Source organism: Hemitrygon akajei, chromosome 6 (assembly GCF_048418815.1).
Source record: "Hemitrygon akajei chromosome 6, sHemAka1.3, whole genome shotgun sequence".
NCBI classification, from domain to species: Eukaryota; Metazoa; Chordata; class Chondrichthyes; order Myliobatiformes; family Dasyatidae; genus Hemitrygon; species Hemitrygon akajei.
In genome coordinates this window covers 36,808,427-36,825,597 of record NC_133129.1, presented here as the reverse complement: position 1 = coordinate 36,825,597, position 17,171 = coordinate 36,808,427, and the positions used below count along the sequence as shown (strand labels likewise).

The following is a 17,171-nucleotide window of genomic DNA, read 5'->3' as shown; positions in this document are numbered from 1 at the left end:
GCTATTGCTGTAACAGTGAGTAAAATACTAAGACCAATCTAAGTAAGGCTGACAGGTTTCCATTTCCGTGGAGTTTTTACAACTAGGTTTTTATTGCCACAGTTACTGAAATCATCTTTTAATTTCCTAACTGAATATATAAATGTGTTTACAGCTCATTTGTCCAGGAAGCTGGAAACTCGTCCAGTTATTAATCACCATGATACCAAAGCCAACAAAGACATCCATTAATAATTAAAGGCATACCTAAATTATGGTTTCTGCAACATATAACTTAACAGTATGGATCCCTTGAGCCTGTTCTGCATTCAATAAGCCCATGGCTTACTACATTGTAAATAAATCCCATTTTTATCTCCAGTAACTGTTCTCCCCCTTGATGATCAGGAATCAACCTATCTGTGTCTAACACGAGAATTCCACAGAATCATGGTAACTCATCTATCATAAATGGGTGCCTCTTGCTTCTAGATTCTTCCATTGGAGGAAACTACTCTTTCCACATCTGATCTGTCAACAATCACTCATAATAATATGCTTCAATCAAGTTACTTGTTTTTGTAAATTTCAGTGGATACCACTGTAGTCCTGTCAACATTTGATAAGATAACCTGCCCATTAGTGTTATCAGTTTAGTAAATCTTTTCTTTGCTGCCTCTAATATATTTATATCCTGCCTTGAATAAGAATAGCATTGTATAGAGCACTCCAGATGTGCTCTCATTAATAACTGTTGCAGGGCTTCACAAATTTTACATTTAATTCTCCTCATGTACAACAGTCAGATTCTGTTATCTTTCCTTATTACTGCTGCAACAACATGTTAGCCTTTTGCATGTCCTGTACTACTATACCAAAGTCTGTCTGCAACTCACAGGATTCAAAATCTCTCATTTAGACAATATGCTTTAAAAAAAAAATATCTTGTCAAATCTCACATCATCTACAGATCATTTGCCAGATCTTTCCCCACTCACTTAATCTATCTGCATAACTTTGTAGCATTTTTATATTTCCTTCACAGCATATTTTCCTGCCTATTTTTGTATCACCTGCAACAATATCTTTTGTATCTTCATTTAAATCATTTCTATATTCAGCTGAGGTCCCAGAACCAATCTCTATGGCAGACCAATAATTACATTTTGCCAGCCAGGAAAAGACCCATTAATGCAATGTTTCCTGTTCACCAATCTTCTATCTATGCCAAAATGCTAGAGTATGAGTTTGTATTTTTGGCAATAACCTTTGATGTAGCACCTTACAAATTCCTCCAAGTTCACCAGAAGGATAAGCAAAACAGTATCATTGTTCTGCCCTAGGATAACATGAACAACGGTAAAGCCATTACTACATTTTGATAACTCTGTTGCACAGGTCACATCATTCCAACGCTTGTTGCGACACTTCTAAAAAGGATTCCAACTTTAAAACTTAATTAAAAATAAATGCAATGCATATTGACTCTTGGGAATCTCTTTTCCTAAACTGCTTGAAGTTGAGATGGAGCATTTGGAATGACATTGAGGACCTCAAGTCCATGCATCAGGAGCACTCAGAATCCCTGTATAAATGGCAGGAGTGCACCACCTCACAAACTATCTGCCCATCCATTCTGTCAAGATCCTCCTTTCCCATCACACATTAGCGTCTCAAATCACCTTACAATGCATACAACTGAGACAAAAGAAAATCATTCTTGCTCCTGCAATAAAGATGGCATTAGATATTAGGATAGAATGAGTCTAATAGTGGTATGGAATGTTTATAACTCTGTCATTGACAATCCCAAGCCCGGTTGTAAAAGGAGGGTTGGGCATGGAGCTTTAGGGATGATGGGCTTAATCACCAGTCAGGGAGATGGACTTAAGAAAGTAAATATGGAATGTTTATAACTTGCTATAGAGTTTTTGATTTGGGAAGCTTCTCGTTGTTACCATCCAAAAGGAGGTACAGAAGCCTGAAGCATGAAGGCACACACTTAGCAAACCAGGAACAGCTTCTTCCCCTCTGCCATTTCTGAATGGACCTTGAACTCATGAATACTACCTCACTACTTTTTATTTCTGTTTTTGCACTACTTATTTAATATACATATACTTACTGTAATTTAGTTTTAAAACTATGTCATGCATCACTTTGTACTGCTGCTGCAAAGTTAACAAATTTCACTACATATGCCGGTGATTCTGATTAAAGCAGTTTGAATAAATAAGTTCCAAAATAATTAACTAAGCAGAAATACATGTTCCAGATGTAGAATACTGTAGCCTACAATCTGAGGCAAAGACCAAAATCTTCAATGATTGCACTGCTTTTAAAAACATAAATAGGCTAAGATTACAGAAACAAGCCAAGTGACCTTGCTTCAAAATTTGATTTCTATGCTTTGGCTGAGAAAGTTTACTGTAGGTCTCATTTTTTTTTAATTTTAAGCACGGAATCCAACATAAACGTTTGAAACTTAAAAATGATTATCTATAAATTCTAAGTTATCTATAAAGCTCACTGAAAAGCCTTCCTGAAAATCCATTGTTATTCACAGTATAAAAACTCATATTACTTAAATACATTGACATATTTTACTTTACCGCCTTACAGCTCTTGGAAAAATTAAAGGCTTGATGCTGACGATAAAACAACTTCCAAATCGATGATGGTTGCCAAGGTTTTGAAAGTTTGGGTTTGTAAGCCAGATTGATGGGATGCTTCTGGTAGCTGCTTGCTAAATGTTCAACATTTTTTACCCTTTCCTGCCAATTCTTCTTCATATTCTGATAGGAATAAAGACAATTCATTTAGTTGCTCTTACAATTTAAAGATATTAAAAAGAACATGATATCATAACCATTATCCTTTTCGTTCTCTTTTCAAATTGACATACTTTGTCAACATACCCTTCAAGAAGCATATTTAATTACCACTCAAATATATATCCCTTTAAAATATTTCACATATATGAAACATTGTATTAATGCCTTTTTTCTGTTACTAACTTTGTATTTTCAAAATTTCTCAAATATAATTTCTAATATTTGAAACATTCACTCTGGGAAGCAATATACTGTACTGTGATTACTTATTAGCATGAAAAACAACAAATTCCAAAAACAGGGTGAACTGAAAGTGAAACATTTGAATAAAGGGAGGAAGAAATGGGAGGAAAACAGAATAAGATTGAGAATTGAAAGAGGAAGGGAGTATAATGCCCTGTCAAATCACTTATTTTTCATCTAGACAGATCAACATACAGTAAGGCTTATATCAACATCCTGGAGAGCAGCATCCATCATCAGGGACCCCACCACCCAGCTCATGCTCTCTTCTTGCTGCTGCCATTGGGAAGAAGGTACATGAACCTCAGGACTCACACCACCAGACTCAGCAACAGTTATTACCCCTCAACCAGCAGGCTCTTGATCAAGTCGGGTAACTTTATTCAACTTCATCTGACCCATCACTGAACTTTTCCCACAACTTCTGAACTCACTTTCAAGGGCTCTCACGATTTGATATTTATTGCTTAACTACCGGTATTTATTATTATTTTTCCTCTCTTTTGTATTTCTACAGTTTATTGTCTTTTTCACATAGTTTGTTTGTCTGTCCTGTTGGCTGTGGTCTTTCATTGATTCTATAATGGCTCTTTCATTTACTGAGTATGCGCGCAAGGAAACAAATTTCAGAGTTGTATATGGTGATATACATGTGCTTTGATAATAAATTTACTTCAAACTCTGTAATGATTTCAGCATGCAAAATCATTCCAGGAACCTCACTGCAACCGAAGCAAAACTTAATATCATCTTTCTCAAGTTTTAAAATATTAGAATATGTTTTTCTCAGTACTGACCTTTGGCAGATTTGCTGTTTGGGGGTTAGTTTACTTGCTGGTCGCAAGTTGCTTCAATCGTGCCAGTCATTGAGTGGCCTATTTGAAGATGCAGCAGCTCTTTCCCATCGGTTGCCTTGTGTGCCAAAGCACTGGTGCCTGGTCTCAGACACCTTGAGAATCTCGGTCTCTTTTCTTTGTTCCCAGGGTCTGTTTCACACTGAGGTCGTGACCAGTGCTGAAGAACCATTGGGAATGTATGCTCCAGATTTAGGTTTGGAGTTTGTGTAACTTGGGTGGCAAACTTAGATGTTTGGTTGAATCTTTTACTGTTTGTAAATAACTGATTGAATTGCTTAGTTGTAATCAGTGTCTTCCATCTTTAAAGTAAAATTGGATAGGTACACGGACAGGAAAGGAATGGAGGGTTATGGGCTGAGTGCAGGTCGGTGGGACTAGGTGAGAGTAAGCGTTCGGCACGGAATAGAAGGGCCGAGTTGGCCTTTTTCTGTGCTGTAATTGTTATAAGGTTATATATCTTCACTCACCAAACCTGCGAACCTGCTTCCACATTACCAGGTTACACAAGGGTTCTTTTCCTGAGAACTCCATGCAAGTCCAGTTTCTTTAGCTGCCCATATTATATCTCATTGCATACATGTCCTATCATTCTATCACCCCACACTCCTCCATGACCTGGATCAACACACTGATGTTGTGCGGAGCTTGCGATGCTAACTCAGGGCCCCCATGTCAGAACGGCTGTGGATGAGATGCCAGACAGAGACTGATCCAACCCCGGCTCCCAAACAGATAGACCCACGTCTGCCCCTCCTGGGTCATGCCATACCGAAAAAACAACCCGACACTACCCATAATTAAACTATTGGAACACCTAGTGCATGCAGTCATTAATGAAACTCCTAAAAAAATTATTACTAGCTTGAAAATTCTCTCAAATGTATGGAAGGTTATGCTACTGTTGCAAGGAGCAATTATGAGATCACATCTGGGATACTGTGTACGAGGGATGATTGATAAGTTCGTGGCCTAAGGTAGAAGAAATCAATTTTAGATAGATAGATAGATAGATACTTTATTCATCCCCATGGGGAAATTCAACTTTTTTTCCAATGTCCCATACACTTGTTGTAGCAAAACTAATTACATACAATACTTAACTCAGTAAAAAATATGATATGCATCTAAATCACTACTTTCCAGTAGTAGAAAACCTAGCAAATTTATTTTTCAACATTGTCCCCTCCTACATTTACATACTTAGTCCAGCTGTTGTGGAGCATACGGATCTTGGATCTCCAGAAAGAATCAATGAAAGACCACAACCAACAGGCCAAACAACCAATGTGTAACAGACAATAAATTGTACAAATACAAAAGAGAGAAAAAATAGTAATAAATAGTTAAGCAATAAATATTGCAATCTTGAGAGTCCTTGAAAGTGAGTCCAGTAGTTGTAGGAAAAGTTCAGTGATGGGTCAAATGAAGTTGAATAACATTACTCCACTGGATCAAGAGCCTGCTGGTTGAGGGGCAATAACTGTTGCTGAGTCTGGTGGTGTGAGTCCTGAGGCTCATGTATCTTTTTCCCAATGGCAGCAGCAAGAAGAGAGCATGAGGTGGGTGGTGGGGTCCCTGATGATGGATGCTGCTCTCCAGGATGTTGATATAAGCCTTACTGTATGTTGATCTGTCCAGATGAAAAATAAGTGATCTGACAGGGCATTATACTCCCTTCCTCTTTCAATTCTCAATCTTATTCTGTTTTCCTCCCATTTCTTCCTCCCTTTATTCAAATGTTTCACTTTCAGTTCACCCTGTTTTTGGAATTTGTTGTTTTTCATGCTAATGAGTAATCACAGTACAGTATATTGCTTCACTATGTTGAAAAATAAATGTGCTAGGTTTTCTAAAATTGACTCCTACCTTAGGCCACAAACTTATCAATCGCTTGTATGATGCCTGTCATTTTATTTAAGGATATAAACGTATTGGAAGCATTTCAGCGAAGGTCTTCTAGACTAATATCTGGAATAGGTGGGTTGTTTATGAAGAACTATTTGACAGGTTTAGCTTATAGCTGCATGAAAAGAAATGTAATTAAAACAGTTAGATATGGAAAGGCATTACAGGGTGAATGGTAAATTGTGAGGGAATCTAGAACTAGAGGTCACTGTTTAAAAATAAGGGGTTGCTCATTTAAGACAGAGGTGTGGTATATTTTTCTTTCAGAAGGTCATGAGTTTTTGGAACTCTCTTGTATAGTGGAAGCAAGGTCTTTGAATATTTTAAAGGCATAGTTACTTAGATACTTGATAAGCATGACATGTCACTGCAGGGAGACAGAAATGCAAAGTGTATCAGGCATGATCTTATTAGATAGAGGAAAAGGAGAGTTGAATTATGTGGCCTTATTTCTCTCCTAAATCACATAACACTAAGCAGTGCAGCAGGGCAAACTGTCAGCAGAGATAAGTGAATTAGCAAAATACCGCTATATAATTTTCTAATGCAAGAGTGGATGTCCTTGAGCACACATCATCTAGAGTTAACATGTTGGTAAATCAGTCAAAAAGGAAGGCAAACATTGTGTTAGTTTTTCATTCCCCGAAAGGATACAAGTTCAAGACTGAATACATCAATGTAGGGAATGAGTGAACCTGGACCTGGAGGAGTCTATGCATCACCTTTTTAAGAAGAGCACGACTCTCTTCAGAACACTCTGTTCTGCTCATCCCTCCCTCCGTTCTAGTACTTTCCCCTACATCTACTGGAAATATGACTCAACTCTGTACCTAGGGCCTTCCTACTAAAGGAAGGATAAAATTGCTCATAGAGTGAATAAAACAGAATTTATGGGATTGAATGGAAGGGGAGAGAGGATTGGCCATGAGGAGGAATTAACTGAGCTTAAAAGATGAGATAACCTTATTGAAACATGGTTTTTATAGTGTTTGACAGGTTTGATGTAGGGAAAATCACTTGGAGCCAGAAGGCACTGTCGATGCTGGAATGTGTAACAACAAACATGTTGTGGGAGGAACTTAGTGGGCCAGGCAGCATCAATGGAGGGAAATGGCAAGTTAATGTTCTGGGTTGATACCCCCTCATTTGGACTGGAAAAAGTGGAAGGAAGACGGCCAGTATAATGAGATGAAGGGGAAGCAGGTGGGGAAGAGTGCTGGCAAGCACTGGTTGAATCCAGGTGAAGAGGAGGTGATTGTTACATGGAATTAGGTGAGGAGGGAAAGCGATAGAAGATGGGATGGTGGAGACGAGAAAGGGCTGCAGATCATGGAGTGTGATAAGTAAAGGTGAACCAAAATAAGGGAGGTGTTGTGGGCAGAGTGATAGGAGACCCAGTGGAGGAGAGTGTGGGTGATGGGAAATGGGAGTACCTGAAATGGGGTTGGAAAGAAGGGTGTGTGTGAGAGGACATGGTACTTTCTACCCACAAGATCTGTGGAGGGTGAGGCATGCAGTATATTTAAGGCAGATAACACATTTTTGATATTTGGGCACAGAGTACAGCAAACTGACACTATAAAAAAATCAGCCATGACTTTATTAAATTTTGGAGTGGAGTGGTGGGGTAGAAAATGACCTATTGTTTCTCTGTTTCTCATAGTTGAAGGATATGTTTGGCAGAAAAGTAATTTAAGGGAGGTGATGGTTCCAGAAGGCCAGTACCAACAGGCGAAGGCTTCAGTAAACAGGGAAAGAATTGTTTGACTATCATATCCCTCAATCAAGACTTGGGAGCTCTTTGCCACTTCTAGATCTTTATTTAATTTTATTTTACAATGTCAGAGGCCATTGACGCCCCAAGTCAACGCCAACTCCCAATCCCAGCCACCTACCTCCTTCCAGTTGCGATCTATTCTCTCAAAACAGTGTGAAATAAATTGTATCTTTAAGTAAAAACAGGGACGCTGACAGGAATATAAAGAATTCAGATCAGATCCGATTCATTTATTATGCCATTTATGAAAATTTATACTTCCAAGCCACAACTTTTTTTTTAACACAATTTAAGATAGGAGCAAAGAAGTTGGAAATGCGAGTGAAAGGTATGAAGTACAAGTTACGTTAGTTTTGAATTACTGTCAATATAAAAAAGTAAAATAAGTTTAAACTAGCAAGTAGCAATACAGAATAAGTGAAATTTAAGAATGGGGGAAAAGCACAAAACTCTTCATCCTGCCTTAATATACAGTTCGATAAATCATAAAAGACATATCCGCGTTTCAAACAGAGTTAATACTCACCAGTTTTTTTTTTCAGTTAGACAAGTTCATTGCTTTCCCAATCCCAGTTTTAAAAATAATTCAACTGGGCGCGAAGAACAAATCGTGAGCGGGATGAACGCTGGGAGTTGTAGTTCATTTTCTCCACAGGCAGCGCCAGTTTCTCATGGCGGGAAGAGGCGCTGGACAGCAACATCTGTGACGAGCGGCACGGGTTGCTCATGCGCACGGAGAATCAACATGGCTTCCTCCCCCCCCCTCCCTCTCTCTGGGGTTTCAGCGCGTAGGTCGGTGATGTGATCACAAAGGGGACACGTCATCAGCGGCGAGCGCTGAGGCTTCGCTACAGTCGGCTGTGAACGCTGGGTGCCGCGGTCTCTGGGAGTCTGAGGTAAGGGCAGAAAGCATTGAGGTTGGGCAGTGTCTAGAATACCTGCAGCCAGGCACTTGAGTACTGGTACAGGTGGAACCAGTGATCTCCACGGCTGCATTGTCGTTCCCTCCTTTCCCCTTCGAGCCGAGCACAGTACATTATTACCACCCCAAAGCCGCCAGCTAAAGCCATCGTCAGTGATCACCCCACCCCCAGAACCGGGCTGACTATATCTTCCCCCACTGCCGTCACCCCAGAACCGGGCTGACTATATCTTCCCCCACTGCCGTCACCCCAGAACCGGGCTGACTATATCTTCCCCACTGCCGTCACCCCAGAACCGGGCTGACTATATCTTCCCCCACTGCCGTCACCCCAGAACCGGGCTGACTATATCTTCCCCACTGCCGTCACCCCAGAACCGGACTCGTTCAGTGTTCGCCTGTTTCCTTCCGTCCATTTTCCCTCCTTAAACCGACAGCCTTTTCTTTTCATTCTTACGTTACTCTAAAAGCATGTCGTTGCCTCGTGATGTTATAATAAGAGCTTTAGGGTTTTTTTTGAGTACAAAGTGGATGTTGGCAAATTTTAATTTTAAAGCAGCTTTTTGGGTATCCCAAATTCGATGAGTTCAAAAGCGCTCTGCAAATTGCCAGTGGGTTAGTGTGTTCGGCTTCCCTGTGTCAGTAAGATGCCAAAACTTTTATTTGCGAAGTCCCGATCTGCGTGTCTGTGAGGTGTTTTAATTTATCCGACAATGTCATTTCTTGTTCAGCGAGGAACCGCGCACATCGGAAATATTCGCGATTTTGTGCTAAAATTGATTGGTGGAATTTAATGTTGTAGTATCTGGACTCGCGTTGTTGATCACGTGAGACTTGTTCAACAGAATTGAAAGGCAGTGTGTTTCGAAAGCGCAAAGAGGGTAAATGTGTAGGGAAAAGAAGCTAAAGTTAAGATACCAATTACTTTAAAGAATGGTAGTTGGAGGCGATAAAGAAACATCGATTTCTCGAACTTACAGTAATGCCGCCTCTCCTTCACCATTCCCCGTTCCATTTCCCTCTGTCACCTATCTCTTCACCTGTCCATCACCCCCTTGTGGTGCTTCTCTCCCTCTTTTTCCATGACCTCTGTCCTCCTGTCAGATTCCACCTTCTCTGGCCCTGTATCTCTTCCACCAATCAACTTTCCAGTTCTTTACTTTCACCCCTCCCGGTTTCACCTGTCGCCTTGTGTTTCTTCCTCCCCTCTCTGCTCCTTACTCTGACCCCTCATCTTTTTTTTCTTCAATCCTGATGAAGGGTCTTAGCCCAAAACATCGACTGTACTCTATTCCATAGATGCTGCCAGGCCTGCTGAGTTCCTCCAGCATTTTGTATGTCTTGCTTGGATTTCCAGCATCTGCAGATTTTCTCTTGTTTGTGATTGAAACTGAAAGTATAATCACTTAAAGTAGAGGGAAAATGTGGTTAAGTTAGCTGAAAGGCACCTGTGAAAGAAACTAAAAGAGTGGTTACTTACAGTTCTGTTAGACTTGATTTTGAAGGGCTGCAGTATGTCTGTACAGAATTGAGGATGTTCTTTGAGCTTGCCTTGGGAGTCTTAAGAACAAGATTTAGTTTTGGTGATGTCAAGATTGAAGAATGATTCGTGGCTAGGATGCTTGTGTAGCATTTATGCTTTAATATTCTACCCTGGTGACACTATTCCCTCCAGTAACAGAAATTTTCCTATGCACATAGCTTTGTTACCACACAGCTGCAATTTTCTTTTATATAATGTTAATATAATTTTGAAATTATGCTAAAATAATTTAAAGTCTATGATATAATTTAATATGGCCCTGTAGTTGTGCTAATACATATAATCTATAAATATTCTAAAAACTAAGCATATCACAATCTTTACTTAAAAACATTTTAGAGCTTCAATCTATTTAATTTGTTAGTGTTTCAAGTTACAACACTTACAAATTGTAACAATAAACACAGAATGGAAGTCAGAAGCGTAATGTTAATTAAATGCCACCCTGCTTGAGTGTTCACACCATTTAGCCAAAACATTTTATTTTTCCCCATTGTGCCTGTCAATTGTTTTGACTGCCTGACATTATTTACTTGTGTTGCGAGTTTTGAATTTTAAAAAATCTTATATCTATCCCACAACGTGAGAGTGTAAAAATCTTTGCGATATGGCTCCGTCGCAATGTATAGACATGTGAGCTTATAAGTCTAATGGCTTATAGGAAGAAGCTGTCCCGTAGCCTGTTGGTCCTGGCTTTAATGCTGCAGCACCGTATGCCAGACGGAAGCAGCTGAAACAGTTTATGGTTGGGGTGACTGGTGTTCCTGATGATCTTCCAAGCCTTCTTTCTGCACCTGCAGCTGTAAATGTCCTCACTGGAAGAAAGTACACGTCCGTAGATGTGCTGAGCTCTTCATACCAGTCTGTGCAGTGCCCATTGATCAAGGTTGGTGCAGTTCCTGTACCAGGCAGTGATACGGCCAGTCAGGATACTCTCAGTGGGCCCTGTAGAAGGTCTTGAGGATTTGGGGGCTCATGCTGAACTTCTTCAGTTGCCTGAGGTGGAAGAGATGTTGTTGTGCATTTTTTTTTGCCACAAAGCCGGTGTGTACAGTCCAGGTGAGATCTTTGGTGATGTGTATACCGAGGAACTTGAAACTACTCGCCCTCTCAACTGCAGACCCATTGATGTTGATCGGGGTGAGCCTGTCTCCGTCCCTCCTGTAATCCACAATCAGCTCTTTTGTTTTTGGACTTTGGCATCACTGTGTCAAGAGTGTAAACCTCGCCTCTGTAGGCTCTCTCATCACTGCTAGAAATAAGACCGATCAAAGTCATGTCATCTGTGAATTTGTTCAGCAGATTGGAGCTGTGTGTGGCAGCACAGTTGTGGGTGTAAAGGGAGTAGAGGAGGGGACTCAGGACACAAACCTGGGGGACACCTGTATTGAGGGGTAGAGGTGAGGGAGTCCATCCTTAACACCAGTCGGCGATCTGATAGGAAGTCTAGGATCCAGCTGCACAAGGCAGGGTGCAGTCCGTGGTCTCTGAGCTTCCTGTCAAGTCTGGGGGGGAAATTATGCTGTTGAATGCTGAACTGTAGTCCAGGAATGGTATTTGTGTGTATTACAAAAGAAAACATTTAAAGTGCCACAAACAAGAGAAAATCTGCGGATGCTGGAAATCAAGGTAACATACCAAGCCATACAGTTTTCAAGCCATATAACAGTTTCTTGCTCAGAGCAGCTGTAAATCAAAAATTAAAGAGAATGTAGCCTGGTGATGTGACCTAAGGATAACTGATGTCCAGACTACAGCAATATTACTTGTCCTTGATTACATCATCCATCTTTGAGGGCAAGTGAGATTTTGCTTCAAAATCTCGTCTCTAACAAACACTCTTTTGGTGTTGGTTTAAATGTCAGCCTACATTTTTGTGTTACCAGAATAATTCTGTTTGACTTCCTCAGTCTCAGTTGGCTCAGTATAGTAGTTCATATAGATCTTGGATACTATGCTGATTGCAAAGGAGTATGGCTATGAGTGGCTAGGCTACAAGAGGCAAGTCCAACTGAGAATTAGGGAAATTCATAAATGTGCAGCAAATCTGAACATCAGATGTGTATTGGTCATTGTAAAATATATATATTACAAACAAACAAACAAACAAATATAAATAAATAAATATATGTATGTATGTATGTATGTCATATATTTTACAATTGACCAATTAACTTACCAACCGGTATGTCTTTAGGCTGTGAGAGGAAACCAGAGCACCTAGAGAAAGCACACGTGGTCACAGAGAGACATATAAACTTACAAACAAGTGGGAATTGAATCCATTGATGATGGTACTGTAATGCATTGTGCTAACCGCTATTCTACTGTGCTGCCTCGTTAAATTAATGTGCAGTTGTGAACCCAAACAGTCCTTAAAGTGAAGCAACTATTCACTTGCAATTTTTCCAGTTCAGTATTTAATATTTGATGTTAATGCAAACCGGTGAAGTTTGAACTTGAGGTTTGATTATCACGAGCTGAGTCATGAGACTGGTTGGTTTTACCAATCATTTCCTGCTTTGGATTTACTGTGATTAGTTTGCATTTTGTAACTTGAGTATCCTATGTTCAGAGATGTTGACCTGCTGTTGAAATAGAATATAAAATTTCAATGAAATCATCTAATGCGTACCTTGCGCAGTCCATGCTATGTGGAGAAAAATTGTATAATGCCAACTGAGTCAAATATTTTCTTGACTACGTGTAAGCAGCATTCGTAATCCTTGCTTTGTCGCAGAAAAATTGTATAATGCCATCTGAGTCAAATATTCTTTTGCTGCCTGTAACTTAAAATATTAATGTGGAAGACCTGCATTTTGAAAATGTACCCAGATCTTAAAGCACTATAAGCATTTAAGAAGTATGATGTAATCTGTGTAATACGGCTATATTGATTGGTCTTCAGTCAGTAACATCAATATTGATGAAGTCATTCCCCAAGTGACACTGGGTAGATAAGATGATGTCATCTTTTGGGTGAGGTAAACTCTATTTATATTTTATCATTAGGTTTGATGATTTGCAGTTGAGATGAATTTATTTAAACCATTATTGCTGAACTTAGTTGCATTATATTTGTAAGTGCTTGTGTATTGGATGAAAAGTATTTGAAGATTAAGGTCTCAAAACTGACTGAAAGGCCATGGTCAATAGGAGAACAGTGATCTGAAGCATGGTCTGCCCACCATTGATAACTCAAAATTTTGGACCATCACCAATACAACAGTATACGCAAACCTTTGCTAAAGTCAAGTCACTTTTTATTGTCATTTTGACCATAACTGCTGGTATAGTACAGAGTAAAAATGAGAACGTTTTTCAGGACCATGGTGCTACATGAACAATACAAAAACTACACCTAAACTACGTAAACCAACACAAAAACTACACTAGACTACATCCTACCCAGGACTGCATAAAGTAATACAGAACAGTGTTAATAATAAACAAGACAATAGGCACAGCAGAGGTCAGTAGGTTGGTAGTCTGATAGCTTGGGGGAAAATCTGTTACATAAATAATCAGCTGAATGACAGCGTCCAGGATTCCGTCCGTTTCTGTACTCCCGCTGAGTATTTTGGTGCCACAGATGTAGTCTAATTTAATGTCCATCGGAAAGCAGAATGGACGGGAGGGCTGGCCGGATAGGGTATACTTTTTTCCTGGCATGGACTCCTGCCTGCTCGCCTCGCTTCCGCTTCCTAGCACGTGTTCTGCAGACCGGTTTTCCCAGCACTGAGAATCTTGGTGCACTAGTTCACAGCTCATACTTAACATCAGACTCCTGAAACAGGCACCCTGCTGCCAGATCTTTGATTCCTGGGTGGACAAAGGAAGCAATCTGAGATATTTGACCGTTGTGGCAGGGCTTGCTTGCCATCACTTCCCACAAAACAAAAACCGGTGGTAAGGGCAGTATACTGGTGTGTGTATAAGGGCAAAAATGCATTACTTCTGAATGAACTCAGTGCTTTTTGCATGCACTTTGAAAGGTAGAATAATGACACACCTAGGCACTGCTAGGGTGGCACGGTAACATAGTGGTTAGCATAACACTTTACAGTATCAGCAACCCATGTTCAATTCCCGCTGCTGTCTGTATGGAGTTTGTACATTCACCCCTTGACCGTGTGGGTTTCTTCCTCCCCCAGCCAAAGACATACTGGTTGGCCTCCACTTTCTTGGATGACCCTGTGATCTCTAAGTGAGGCTGATATCAGGGCATGTTTCAGGTTGGTAGGTTAATTGGACGTTGTAACTTGTCCTGTGATTAGGCTGGGGTTAAATCGAGGGATGCTGGGTGGCGTGGCTCAAAGGGCCAGAAGGCCTACTCCACCTATATTTCAATAAATAATTAAACCCTCAGTTCTTTGGATGACCCTGTGATCTTGGTCTCTGAGGCTAATGTCAGGGCATGTTTCAATCCAGACAAAGTACTCTGGCAGAGTGCTGAAGGTGTATGCAGACTGACTGGCATATTCAAGGACATCTTCAACGTCTCCTGTATCTGAGGTTCCCACTTACTTCAAAAGGGCTTCTGTAGGACCAGTGTCCAAGAAGAACAGAGTGAAGTGCCTCAATGGCTACCATCCAGTAGCACTAACAGCAGACCTCAGTCAGATGGAACAGTAACAACATTACCTCAATGATCAACACAGGTGCGCCTCAATGTTGCATACTTGGCTGCCACTCAACTCTCTTTCCATTTATGACTGTGTGGCTAAGCACAGCTCCAACATTATCTGTAAATAATGATGTCAGATAAATCATGGGTAGTGATGTATCAGGTACAGAAGTGACGTATGTTATCTGGTTTAGTGGTGCTCCAATAATGCCCTCTCGCTAAGCATCAACAATTAACCCTTACTTTAGTTGACTTCAAAAAGTGGAAGGCAGGATACCACATATCAGTTCTCATTGTTTTGTATTAGACTTGGTGAGAATAAGCAGCTTCAAATGTCTGAGTGTTAACATCCCACATGACCTCTCCTGGGCCCAGCACTTTGATGCAATCTTAAAGAAGGCACACCAGTATCACTACTTTCTTAAGAGCTTATTGAGGTGCAGAGAATTGTGGGCAGAACCTTCCTCACCATTGACAGCATCTACAGGCATCTAACTTTAAGGATCATCAACCGTGAGTTTGAGTTTAAGAGCCGAGAGGTAATGTTACAGCTCTATAGGATCCTGGTCAGACCCCACTTGGAGTACTGTGCTCAATTCTGGTCACCTTACTACAGGAAGGATGTGGAAACCATAGAAAGGGTGCAGAGGAGATTTACAAGGATGTTACCTGGATTGGGGAGCATGCCTTATGAGAATAGGTTGAGTGAACTTGGCCTTTTCTCCTTGGAGTGACAGAAGATGAGAGGTGACCTGATAGAGGTGTATAAGATGATGAGAGGTATTGATCGTGTGGATAGTCTGAGGATTTTTCCCAGGGCTGAAATGGCTAATAGCTTTAAGGTGCTTGGAAGTAGGTACAGAAGAGATGTCAGGGGTAAGTTTTTTTATGCAGGGAGTGGTGAGTGCATGAAATAGGCTGCCAGTGACAATGCTGGAGGCAGATATGATAGGGTCTTTTAGGAGATTCCTGGATAGGTACATGGAGCTTAGAACAATAGAGGATTATGGGTAACCCTAGGTAATTTCTAAAGTAAGTACATGTTCGGCACAGCATTGTGGGCCAAAGGGCCTGTATTGTGCTATAGGTTTTCTATGTTCTATCCTCACTATCAGGGTTATGTCCTCTACTTGTTGCTACTGTCAGATAGGACATACAGACACCTAAAGATTCATATAAAGGTTTAGGTACAGCTACCTTCCTACAACCATCAGTTTCTTGAACTCATCTGTACAATCTCAGCAATGGAACACTACAGACCACCTCTTGCACTCCATGTCTTTGTCTTTAATTGTCTTTGTTTTGTTTTGCACTAAGGTCTTTTGTACAGTTTTTCCACTGTATGGTATAAATTATTTTGTGATGTCTGAACCTATGTCTGCCATGTTGTTGCAAGTAGTTAATTGTCTCTACTTCACTATACTGATGCACATGCCAATAAACTCAGTTTGACGTGACATCCCTTTGCAGCCCTTTCTTTGCCATGAGAAGGCTTGCATTTGATATCTGTATTGGCATGTTGTAATCTGGTTGCTTTGCAGCTGGAGCCAAGTTGGGAACACAATGGGTCAAGTACGTGAGCGAGTTTGTTGCCTTAACTGAGGTTTGGGGCATGGTCTTAGATTGTGACTGGATTTAGTGGATTATTCGTCTTTCTGAGTTAACTTTCCACAATTTAAAGTTTGTTCATCAGACTGCGTATTCTGTTCCACTCATTTTTCCACATTGTTTATGTGCCAGGGTTGTTTATCCACTAGGACAGATGTTTTAAGGCCTTTGTATTTTTGATCAAGTCTTGTTACCTCCCCTAACTCTGACTTCTGCTTTCTAGGGTTTTATTTTGAATATGTACTATTATCTCTATGCAAGTGCTTCTTGTGGTTATTTTCCTGTTGACTTCAGGATGCTCAGTATTTTTTTGAATATGAAGTAACATCATGTTTTATTTGCCAACAGAAGCAATGGCTAATGAACAAGCGATTTCTGAAGGTGATGTTACAGATGCAAAGTCCATCACAACCAGTGAAGGGTGAGATGGATTTGTTTTTTTTTTTACAAAATATATGCTGTGTTGTTCTCATTGAGTTCTTTTACAATTTGTAGCTTTTACATTTGCTTTTTATTTCAATTAATTCAATGTAATCCTTGTAATCTGAGTAATATGAATGTATGGGAAATCGGTTTATTGTCATGTACTAAGATGGTGATAATCTTCTCTTGCATACTGTTCATACAGATCAATTCATTACAACATTGCATTAAAGTAGGACAAGGCAAAACAGTACAGTGTATAAAGTGTAAAAGAATGAAGTGTAAAATCTACTGACGAAGTTCAGTGCAGGTAAAGTATAAAGTGCAAGATCATAATGAAGTAGATTGTGAGGTCAAGAGTACTAGGGAGCCATTCAATGGTCTTAGGACAGCAGAATAGAAACTATTCATGAGCCTGGCAGTAGCTGTTGTCAGGCTTTTGTATCTTCAGCC

General features: G+C 40.2%; 2 protein-coding genes across 6 annotated transcripts in view; one reads left to right on the top strand and one right to left on the bottom strand.

The window, feature by feature from the left end:
• The window catches only part of primpol (primase and polymerase (DNA-directed)), a 38,859-nt gene extending 30,644 nt beyond the window's left edge, over positions 1–8,215 (bottom strand). The window contains exons 1-2 of one of the 3 annotated variants that reach the window (XM_073048112.1): positions 8,122–8,215; positions 2,592–2,774 (exon numbers count right to left, since the gene is read on the bottom strand). In XM_073048112.1, coding sequence (XP_072904213.1) covers positions 2,592–2,771 — 180 coding nt within the window. In that variant the 5' untranslated portion in view covers positions 2,772–2,774; positions 8,122–8,215. Of the gene's footprint in view, positions 1–2,591; positions 2,775–8,121 lie in introns of those variants that run through there. The other 2 variants (XM_073048113.1, XM_073048114.1) reach the window with 2 other exon arrangements.
• A 137-nt stretch (positions 8,216–8,352) lies between these two features.
• Positions 8,353–17,171, top strand: part of LOC140728962 (caspase-7-like) — a 44,586-nt gene continuing 35,767 nt past the window's right edge. Inside the window, exons 1-2 of one of the 3 annotated variants that reach the window (XM_073048122.1) lie at positions 8,353–8,491; positions 16,647–16,716. In XM_073048122.1, coding sequence (XP_072904223.1) covers positions 16,649–16,716 — 68 coding nt within the window. In that variant the 5' untranslated portion in view covers positions 8,353–8,491; positions 16,647–16,648. Of the gene's footprint in view, positions 8,492–16,643; positions 16,717–17,171 lie in introns of those variants that run through there. The other 2 variants (XM_073048121.1, XM_073048123.1) reach the window with 2 other exon arrangements.